General features: G+C 35.9%; 1 protein-coding gene across 4 annotated transcripts in view; it reads left to right on the top strand.

The window, feature by feature from the left end:
• Window positions 1-3607: 3607 nt before the first annotated feature.
• The window catches only part of ankfn1a (ankyrin repeat and fibronectin type III domain containing 1a), a 99871-nt gene continuing 91610 nt past the window's right edge, over window positions 3608-11868 (top strand). For 2 of the 4 annotated variants that reach the window (XM_077200514.1, XM_077200513.1), the window contains exons 1-4: window positions 3686-3948; window positions 5249-5373; window positions 5556-5708; window positions 8021-8253. In XM_077200514.1, the coding sequence (XP_077056629.1) occupies window positions 3796-3948; window positions 5249-5373; window positions 5556-5708; window positions 8021-8253 (664 nt within the window). In that variant the 5' untranslated portion in view covers window positions 3686-3795. Of the gene's footprint in view, window positions 3949-5248; window positions 5374-5555; window positions 5709-8020; window positions 8254-11868 lie in introns of all 4 variants that reach the window. The other 2 variants (XM_077200512.1, XM_077200511.1) reach the window with 2 other exon arrangements.

The raw sequence follows: 11868 nt of genomic DNA, 5'->3' as shown, positions 1-11868 counted from the left end.
ATTGTGATCTGTCTAGAACATGATGGAGTTTAGCAAGGAGTTTCTCAGAAAATAATTTATCATCATGTATGCTGAAAAGTCTTCAACTGGTTTCATAAGGCGGGTTTCAGTCTCTGAAGAAATGCATGTGTTAAAGCTCCCTCATGTGGTCTTTTCAGTGACTAACAGGAGAAAAAATGTATGAGGGAAAATATCGAAATAGGTGTACTAAAATATCGAAATAGGTGTACTAATACTTACGTGTCTTGGTAAAAGCATCATCTCACCATCTTTATCTAAAAGCAACAAGGTCACTGACCTTTAGGGTAATGTTCCTGTGAGATACAAACTGTAACATTTCAAATAAGACAACATCTTAAAGGGTTAGTTCACCCAAAAATGACAATTATGTCAGTAATTACTCACCCTCATGTTGATCCAACCCTGTAAGACTTTCGTTCATTTTCGGAACACAAATTAAGATATTTTTGATGAAATCAGCTGTCTCACTTCTTCATAGGCTTCTATGTAATTTCATTCTGAAAAGCCCAGAAAAGTTAGTATAAACATTGTTAAAATAGTCCAAGTGACTACAGTGGCTCAACCTCAAGTTTATCAAGTGACGAGAATACTTTTTGTGCTAAAAAAACCCTAAAATAACGACTTTATTCAACTATTCATTTTCTTCACTGTGGGCCTCTGATGTGAGTTCACGAGAGCCACGACGCATGTGCGAGAACTGAGAAGATGACGCTCACGATCATTTGATGGAAAAGTGTGATAGGTAAGGATTTGTAAGGGACTTTTACGTTTTCTCGTTGGTTTCTCACGATTCGGACATCCAGAAAATGCACACTTTAGAACCATTTTAAACGCTACATCGAGACCAGAGGTGTCAAAAGTATTCACATTCGTTACTCAAGTAGAAGTATAGATACTAGGGTTTAAAAAGACTTCTGCAGAAGTTGAAGTATCAACTCAAGCTTTTTACTCAAGTAAAAGTGTAAAAGTAACTGGTTTCAAAACTACTTAAAGTATAAAAGTAAAAGTAATGCAAAGAAAAAAAATGCCATTAAGGACAAAAGCTTAGGCCGCACCACAGGGGCACTACCACCTCCTCAAAACAACATGTTTCTAAAGGCCATGACTATAACGTTATATTAAAATGTTAATGTTGAAAAATTTGGAATGCACTACCTGTTTCAGCCGCATATATGCCCATAGAAAATGAATTTCAGTCCAATTTCCCTTTTAGTAAAATGCAAATACATTAAAGAACCATATGTGTGTACTACTGAGCATTAACATGTGTTTCACGGAGAGGAAGATATGATGACTAGTTGCCTATAAGTATTGTAATGGTGCAAAAAGTCAAACTTCAGAGGCATGTTATCATCGAAATGGTATATGTTTATACTTCTCTTTAAGGGCGTAGGTTTGATTTTGAGATTGGTGGGGACATCCACAAAAGTGGAGGAATCAGGAAATTAATAGGATAATGTATTAAGGTTTTTAGTCTATATTGACCTTAACAAATACGTTAATTAATTAATTCTGTAATGTTACAGGTAACTAATAAAGACAAGGAGGCAGTTTAACAGAGACTTAACTTTACTCCGTTTATAGTGCAATGCAATAGTGCAATACTGTCTTGTTCCTTGCTTTTTAAAGAAGCCAAACACGTCGGCATCTTTCATTAAAAGGATATAGTTCACCCAAAAATGAAAATCATTTAGGCTACTCACTCTCAAGTTGTTTCAAACCAGTTTCTTTCTTCTGCTGAACACAAAAGAAGATATTTTGAAGAATGTCGATAACCAAACAGTTGATTGTAGCCATTGACTTCCATTGTAGGAAAAAAAAAATATTATGGAAGTCAATGGCTATCATCAACTGTTTGGTTATCGACATTCTTCAAAATATCTTCGTTTGTGTTCAGCAGAAGAAAGAATCTGGTTTGAAACAACTTGAGAGTGAGTAAATGATGACAGAATTTTCATTTTTAAATAAGTGAACTTATCCCTTTAACAGAAATTTACTGTTGGCATATATGTTTTGCATCAGTACTGTCAAGTTTGTCCTGTTGGACACGACACACAGCAATACTGTCAAGTGTCATTGTGACCATTGCTCTGAGACATGTTTTCAGCGTCCTAAGTGCACTGAAACTTCTTTCAGTCCAACTGATGAGACTGGGATGACAAGGGTTCAACTTGATCAAACAGGCCTCTGACCAACAGACCAAGCAATGTTATTTTTTCATGTTTTATAGGGACTTTCCATAGACAATGATTTTTATACTGTACAAACTGTGTATTCTACCCCCCTACACTAACCCTGTCACAGATAACTTTCTGCATTTTCAAAAAACATCACTTAGTCTGATTTATAAGCCGTTTTCAAATAAAATTTAAAAAAAAATCCCGACAAGGATTTCGGATATTGGTATCTTTATGGGGATATTTTGATCCTATAATGTAGGGTTACACACAAACACTCTCTCTCTCTCTCTCTCTCTCTCTCTCTCTCTCTCTCTCTCTCTCTCTCTCACACACACACACACACACACACAAACACACTCGATTATGTTTGCCACTTATCCCGCGATTGTCTTACAGTACTATTGTAAAAACGGCTGTCCCCAAATCAATATTTGACGCGATTTGCCCTGTATTCTTGAGCAGAAAACTGTTGATTTCTCCGTCACTTACCGCATCTAGGTTTCTTAATTCCTTCGGATGAGTTTTGCCGCTTCACACAACCAAATGTAACAGCCTCTCACAAGTTAGAAAGAAAACACAAAGCCAATCAGTTTAGCGATGTGTGTTCAGGAGGCGGGACTCAGATCTATTAAACGTTTGTGTAATTGGCCATTTTTTGAACGATGACAACCCGAAATGAAATAGGAGTAACGAGGCTATCTATAAAATGTAAGGAGTAGAAAGTCCACTTGTTCACTCTCTCTCCTCCCCCATCATGATTGGACACGCCCCCAACTGCTGATTGGCCACTAGGGTGTCGTGCTGCTCCCAATCCATTTTCAACAGCGTTTCTCAGAAATCTCTTACTGCACCTTTAAAACATATTTTAATATTTATTTGATTATTTCCAATAATCATGGTTTATACAACTTAGAAAATCATTTTTTACAGTGATTCAGTGAATCATAATATTTCTATAATATTTAATAATAATAATAATAGTTAATAATATAATTTACAATACAATTAGCCTATAGTTTTAATATAATAGCCTAATTTTGACTTAAATTTACTTTAACAAAACCATTCAATTTAAGTTACCAAAAGCATGTTTTAGTTTACTTTATGTTTTGCTTTTTTTTAACAGTGATTTAGCCTACAGATGGATCAACAGTGTTACATATTCTTCATAAATAGGCAACAGCAACGGCAAGGTTTATATAATTGAGGCTATAGTCATCATGTTCTCTGGTGAAAATAGCTGAGATGTTCTTTGGTTACATCAACATGAAGATGAAGAACTGTTTATGTGAGATAATTGCAGTCCCTCATTTTCCTGGATAACTACATAAATATTTCCTGTCTTATCTTACACAGACAAGTACAAGAAATCTGAACAGAACGTGTTTCAAAGAAAATCGACATTTTTACGTCCATACATAGGCTACACTTGTTAGCAAAACATAACCTATCAAAACATTACTCCGTGGAAGAGTTTATTGAACAGAGATGAAAGAGTATCTTCTAAGCAGATGACTGGGTTTCTTAACTTCCTGATGGCGAACAGAGATCATATTTGGTGAGTTTTGCAAAAATATTTTGCTTTTCTTTCTACATGCAGTCGCAGAAGTTCGACTTTTCACTACGCCTGAGTGGAAGACACGTAACGGGAAGTTTTGAGTCTAGTTTCAGGTTTTTACGGGAAGAGGATGCAGATGTTCTGAGGATCCGCCGCGGTTCCTTGAGTCCAGAACCGGAGAACAAAGAGGTACATTCATTCCCTCCTTTTCCAAACGAGTATTCGTTTTCAATGAAGCCGTCTGCCCTGGACGTGAAAATGTGTGAAAACTTTACAGTGTACATCGCAACTGAAGTGTTTGCAGTAGGTGGAGTGTTGGGAAGAGGAGTAATTAAAGATGGATGCATGTGGATATGAACTGTGTTGTGATGGTAAAACTGTGAAAAGATCTTAAAGCTGTTTCGGAGCCACACCTATGCTAAAGCTAATTTGTTAATTTATTAAAGCTAAAAGCTTAGTAATTTCTGTAGTGATTAGGGAGTGAATGTTTATAATGATTATTTATGAAAGTCGACTTTATGTTTAGTCACTCATTAAAGTCTAGGTTACAAAAATCCATTGAACATTTCCACCGTTACTGCCATGGATAAAAAGTTTCTCATCATTTATTAATATTTTCCTGTGACAACATGCCCCAATAGCAGGAAATCCTGTCACACTAGTTGCCACAATGGTACCTGCCATTAAATAACCCACAAAGGTTTCCTTTTAATGTAAACAGTAAAACAGGAAACAGCTAAATGTAAAAGGTAACATTAAAATATCTTTTATCATTTGGTTTTGGTAGAAAATGTAAACAGTATCATAGTCGGCTCTGGGTCCGGTTGTATAAGCATTTTACTTCTCGGTATTAATTTAGGCTACTCTACGTTTCTATGTAACTGATTTAAAAAAAGCTATGAACAGTATTAAAGAAAAAAAAATTGGTGTCTAACTTGTAAGACTAGTCTTAGCGGTTTATGCAACCGGCCCCTGATGCTGCTTTTGTTTGTGTAAATGAAATGCAGCATCAGCTCTGCATTGAACTTCGTTCATATCATAGATTCATATTCTTTTGTTTTTTTATAATGTAATATTTGAATTCATATTTACATATTTATATGTTCATAATTTCATATTTAAAATAATAATTTCATATTAGGACAGGACAGAATTCACATTTAGTCTTTACCATAGTTACTGGTATAAAACCTGTTTGACAGCTCAACCCTGTGACAACTAGACCTGCTCTCACTTAGGCTACTAAAACATGTCAGCCAGATACTGCTGAATGAGCATTAGTAATGTGTGCAGGCTCGATTATTTATACAGCCTCTGTTTGGCACCACCAGCAGGTACCTGTGCTGAGAAGTGACCTCAGGTCCAAAACATTAGCTATGTGGATTTTGGCTTATGTGTAATTTGGCTACATAAGTGGTTGCAGAAGAAAACCTGCCATGATAAGCATATAGTACACTAACAGGTTGTACTATTTTCTTTGTGTGCTCAGAAATGGCTCAAGATGTCTTATGAGACCGAGAAAAGTTGCCTGCTGGCTCCACAGGAATCACAAACACCATATGGTTGCCTCACAGCTAATGAGAAATATGAAATCCCTGGAATGGGAGAGGACAGGTACTGTAAGCGCTATCATTTTTTTAAATTATTATATATGTATGTGTATATACATATATATATATATATATCTTATGAAAATATATATGTATATATAATAAAGAACTAAAAAGATTTTATTAGTTCTGTTTTATAGGTTTAATTAAGCAAAACTGAATGATTATTGTATTTCTGTATTTCAGTGTTTTAGAGATGCTAAGCTACTCAAAATTCTCTGATCTGGAGACATGGCTGTGTATGCCCTCCACTTTGTTACCGAGGAGCCGGGATTCAGTTTGCTCCATGCTGACACCCTCCCATGAGAACGACAATGGAGACACATACAAGGAATCCAGGTAAAGTGTTTTTGAGAGAATTTTAAGACATGCTAGTTCCTGTTTCTTTGTTACAGACCAGTTTGATGGCATTTTAGAGTAGGCGTTTCAGTTAAAGACAATTTTCATATCAGAAATCTTACGTCTGTTTGCTTAGACTGTTAGCTTGGTTTGCAGCCGTGTCTTGTTTTATGGACATGCAAATTCATAATCGCCTATTTAATTACACAGCTCTTTGGAATACCCAATTCTATTTTGTGTGTGTGTGTAATGACCACTAAACTGTATAATTGAGTACTGACAGCCAGTTACCTACACATTTTGCACATTCCAAGCCTCTCGGATCATTCTGTGGAATCTTTCTTCTTACATATTCAAATAAGTCCAGCTCAAATATCCATTTTGCTCATTTATTTGTTAAGTAGCTTGCAATAACTGAGATAATGTACAGTCAGCTGGAAATTATCAAGGCAAAAAAGCCTTACTGAACATTAAAGTCATAAATATATTTATATTTTGGATTACCAAATTAATGTGAAATCAATATCATTCAATAATATATATATATATATATATATATATATATATATATATATATTAGTAAAACATTTTTCAACTGTTCAAGAAAAAAATGTCTTTATGTTTGACTGAGTGCAGTTGGTAGACTGCAATTTGTGTATTGACCACATGATGTCATTGTTTATTCATTGTTTACACAAGTCAGTGTTTGGACCTTTTTGTTAGCAGAACAGTCCGACATAGCCAGACATCTGCCAATCGTTTATTTAAAAAAAAATATGTGAGCATGTACTAATTTGTACAGATTGTGATTGACATTTAAATGACTCTTGGTTCTCTTAGTTCCCAATAAACATTTCACTCCATATTTAACAACATCTGATTACTTTTGAGAGTCCTATTAAACATGCTTGTTTTCTTTATACACACTTTTGAATGCATATCGAAACTAAGAGCTGTGCAGAGAAGAAAGAATTACACTGACAGTACCAGCCAACCTACTACATGTTGAATCACTGTGGCTCTTGTGGTTTCAATAGCCAATCATGCCTTCTCAGCTACCTTTTATGCAGCACTAGTCTCAACAAAACGGAATCATCAGAACACCCAATAGCATACGCTACAAACTAGACACAAAAATGCAATGCATACAGTGACCAAGACCAGTTGATATTGCTTTTATCCTGCCTGCGGTAGAGAAACACACTGACATCCACCTTTATGTAATCAGGCTACATTCATAAGCCTAAGCAGAGCCATTTATTAAAAACAAAAAGCCGGGTTCCATACTGCGATGGTGTTATTACATCTCTCAGTGGAAACAAAGCATTCACTGGAAACCTCTCTTAACTTGCTACAGTTAATCAAGCCTCACAAAAGCAACATAGCCAACTCTACCATCAGATATGCGCTACACTTGACTCTTGACAGACTGATATGGCTTTTGTGTGTGTGGCTGGCACACTTTAGCTGAAGGTGCAATTTAATATTTATGCGGGACGCTGAACGCTCAGTGGGCTGCTTCTTTTTTAGTTTTTTTTACCAGGGGCCTTCTTTTTACCCTAGAGCGATTAAGTTGTTGATTTGACTATAAAAAGGCTTTAGCAACGGGAAGTCCTGGGCAAAAACGGTGGCGTTAGATCTTGCAGGTGCATTCAAATTTAATATGCTGCTCGTGGCTTATACGGAATCAAGTGGAAAATCTTTAATAACTTGTTGTACATGAAGAGAAGTCGTCCATAAGGGCATCATGCTTGCAATGGAACGGATTGTTGAGTTTTTGTTTAGAAGAAAAAAATCAGGATCTCACATGAGAGGATCAAGAAAAAGCCAAAGTTATACCCTTCCAGATTCCAGGTACTGTACATTCCTAAACAGAAAAAGGGTTTTGATGTTTTTAATCAAATTGGTGTTTGTTTATTTTTATAACTATTTATTATTTTATCTACTAAATGTATTATTGCATTGATATTTTATCTTCCTAATTTAGTTCTATTTTTTTAATCCGTCTTGAGAATAGAATGTTCTCAAACTAAGATTTAATGGCGCACATAATATTGCCTATACCGCTTGATATCTATAATATAATTCTTTAAAATATTCCAACATCATGTTTAATTCCCTGCTTTTTCTGACATCCAGCTAAAGCTCTAATTTTCTCAATGTTGATTGGTATGGAAAAACCTGCGTTTTTCACTGCCGGAACGACACGCTGTGCGGTACGGGGGAGCTCAATTGTGATCATGAAAACATCACGCTATGACAGCTAATTATAGTGGAGTGACAGCAGAAATGAAATCTCTTTTGTTCCACAGGCCCCCGGAGAACGAGTCTAGTCATCTGAGCCAGTGCCAGGAGAGGAAAACCCATCTATTGCCACCCTCTCCGCTCCTGCCAGTTTCAGCCTCCCCTCACTCCTCATCGCCTCTACGGACCACCTCAACTCCTCTGCCCAAGCCCACCAGAGACTCATGTCATGGCGGCGTGAGCGTGAGGAAACGGCGGCGCCTGGCAGCCAGCCCCGGAGGACTGCACTGGGACGCATCAGGTATGCCAATCACAAACTGCATCCATTCATCATAGTATCAGATACACCTCCTCTCCAAAACTCTTTTGGCTCTCTATATGTATGATTGTGCCAGTGCTGTGGTTCGAAACTTCTTTGAGCGAGTCAAAATATATATATGTGTTTGAACTTCTATATTTGAGTTTGAGGAACCACATTTGGAGGTCTTGTGGGTCTTGAATGGATCGATTTCTCGTGCCGTTCGGTACGTTTCGCCAAGCCTTGCTTGCAGTGCTGTTTGTTTTTATTTGCTTGATTGCCTGTTACATCCAATTTTATCAAGCAATTTTCACAGTTTGACACACATATTTGTGAAATTTGAGGGCAAAGGTTCTGTGCAAAATTAATGACTCGAGTAATCTAGTTAATTGCTTCTGCCGGGAATGATACTCTCACTGTGTTTTGTTGCAATTACCAATAGTAAAAGATGATGCTGTGAAAACTAGGTAAATAAAATGCAAATGTATTCCTAACTAACAGATATATGAAAACGTTATTTCTGAATGTTGCCTGCACATCCAGTTTTTCTTGGTAATACGAACGCTAAGGGAACATTCCATTTTATAATTTTGCAAACATGACTAATGGAATGATATGTTTGCAAAATTTCCTCAACTTTCCATGGACACGTTTCGCGATCTAATGTTTTAAGAACGTTATTAAATACCAGATAACTTTGAACGAACATTTTTACAATTTACATTTTTACTCAAATAAGTACTAATATTAATTAACTTCATGTACTTACTATAGAGTTACGGTTAGGGTTTGGTTTAGGCCGGGTTAGTTACTTGTAATTATGCATAATTTACTGTTATTACTAGTACATGTAGTAATGTGTAACTATGTCACCTTAAAATAAAGTGTTTCCCATTTCTTCATAACTTTGAGAAAACCTTGCCAGAGGGTTAGACTAAAATATTTCAGAAAAAACGTTCCATGAACGATGTACAACTTTTTTGTGCTAATATTTTGAGAACATTATTAAAGGCCAGATAACTTTGAATGAGCATTGTATTAACGTTACTGGAAGAACGTTTGTTTATAACTTTAAGAGAACATTGCCAAAGTCCTGAGAATGTTCCTTGTTAGCTGGGTTAATGCAAATCTTTAAACATGTCATGCTATTTTATATAACAGCATAAATGTTACAATACTTACTACAAAAAACATCCATATTGAAACAAAAAGAGATGAGACCGCAATTAAATCAAACTGTTGCACATTTTTAAATAACGAGGATATCTATGGAGTTAATTTTGTGCCATAATTAAACAAACAAATACAGCATTTTGCAAACAAACTCGATCTGCTTTGCAAAGGAAAACTCGACTCACAAACAAACAGAAAGCAATGTGCAAGTACGAAGGTCAATTTGAGCGAAAATGCAGTGGAGTAACAAATATGTATTGAGTTTTACAAAAATAAATGAATGAGCCTAGATAATTTTTCTCAAATAAATACAAACCATCCTACAAATTGCATGTAACCTTTGAACAAATACCAAATCTATTGCATACAAATGCTTATCTGTCTGTTATGATTGTGAGACACTTGGCTTTTTATGAGATTTCGGCTCAATTTTCTCACAAATGCATTAGAGCAACTTCCTCTTCTAAAACAGTAGGCTAGATGACGCTAAGCTAGGGGATTCATTTAGCGCCAGTCTCCTGGGAGAAGCACTGATTTGAAACGCATGCTTGCCTTTGGCTACAGCTGAGAAAAATGTTTCTGTTTTACTGTATCTATAATTAACCTTTTTGAGGTTTTCTTTTGCAAAATGTTTATTACATATCTAGACAGAAATCCAGATTAGCACTTAGTAGCACTTCACTCTCTCTAGGTTAGGGGAATCTATGAGCTGAAAGATTCTATTTCTTTTGTTCTACATAAATAAATGAGAACATTTCATTTAATTGAAAGGAGGGTTTCATTTTTCTGTCCAAATTAATAATTATGGCACAAAATGAACACCATAGAATTCCTACAGATCACTGTGTGTTTTAATATTAGTGTTTTAACCAACCTAATCTTGGAGTTCATGCTGTTATGCTGCCGATCGTCAGAGGTGACTCTGTCATTAGCGTTTTTGTTGTATGTGGAAATGACTCCTAATTGCATGTTTATTTGCGGCACTGCCCTGCAGGCGATGTTCATTAATGCTATCGCAATAGTAGTGGTGAACCTTACGGATGGCATAATGAGCAATTTATTTTACAACGACTTGCCAGGGAAACCAACATTTTCTGGTACCTGGAGATGAATAAGTCACCCTCCAACCCCACCTACCCTTCAAAAGAGTATTATCACTATCTTTAGGGGTGGCACAGAATGGCAGGAAACGACTTTTTTGATGCCATAAACAGCTCTGCCTATCTCTGGAAGAACGTATGACTGGTATGTAAACAGTGGAGGGTGCTACAGTACTGGGCACTTGGAAAATTGTTAGAGTTTGTTCACCATGTTAATTCTGTCATCATTTACTCACCATCATGTTGTTCCAATCCTGATTTTATTTCTGTATGGATATAGCACCATAAAAGTATCATAAAAAGTCCACACAACTCATGTGCTATATTCCAAGACTTCTGAATAAAGTCTTCAAGGTTGCAATGAGATGAGTTAATAATGACAAAATTAAACTATCCCTTTAAGGGTGTATGAGGCTGTGTTCAGAATGCTAGCATACTACTCTTACTATTGTTGCAGTAAATAGTATGTATGTATACACATATACTAATGTTATGTATGTATGGAATTGGAATACCCAGACAATCTTCATAATCTACTGTACAATCATTTAAGAACACTGTGGGGAACACTGTATCCCACGATACAATGCACTCACTCTGTTTCTAGTATGAAAAGTTTCGCTTTGTATACAGTATAAGGTATTTATTGTTTATAAATTAGAGTTTTTCAGAGGTGGTAAATGGAAACATGCAACATGTTATACTACATAGTGTGACATTATGGCAACAGCGTAGTGTATACTGTTTACAACATTTATCATTGCATACTGTGTACACTACTAAAAGTTTGGTGTCAGTTAAGGTCCGTTCAAACCAAGAACGATAACAATAAAGATAACTATGACGATAACTATATTTGCGTCCACACCAGCAGATGATATCGCTCTGTTTATTCTAAGCGCGTGCTTGTCTGCCGGCCGCTCAAGCTCATTACAGCAGGATGGATTCTGATTGGCTGTCAATATTTTTATCGTTCATCAGCTGGATAAATCATTCTGAAAGTGATTTCAACGATATTGTTTCTCTGTGCCGTTATCGTTATAACTGTGGTGTGAACTCTGCTATTATTTAATATAGAGAAACTATATCTTTATCATTACCTTTATAGTTATTGTCCTTGGAATTAACTCGCCTTAAGATTATTTTAGTTAAAAAAATTAATATTTTAATTTGACAAGGACGCAGTAAATTGATCAAAAGTTACAGTAAAGACATTTGTACTGTTACAAAAGTTTTCTATTTCAAATAAATGCTGTTTTGATTAAATAGCACAACTGTTTTCAACATTAATAACAGTAAAAAATTGTTTCTTTAGCAGCAAATCAGCATATTGGAATGATTTCTG

Source organism: Siphateles boraxobius, unplaced genomic scaffold, assembly GCF_051911475.1.
Source record: "Siphateles boraxobius isolate OS27281-9 unplaced genomic scaffold, OSU_SipBor_1 46, whole genome shotgun sequence".
Taxonomy (NCBI): domain Eukaryota; kingdom Metazoa; phylum Chordata; class Actinopteri; order Cypriniformes; family Leuciscidae; genus Siphateles; species Siphateles boraxobius.
The sequence above is the reverse complement of the archived record's forward strand: the minus strand, read 5'-3'. Positions and strand labels throughout refer to the sequence as shown.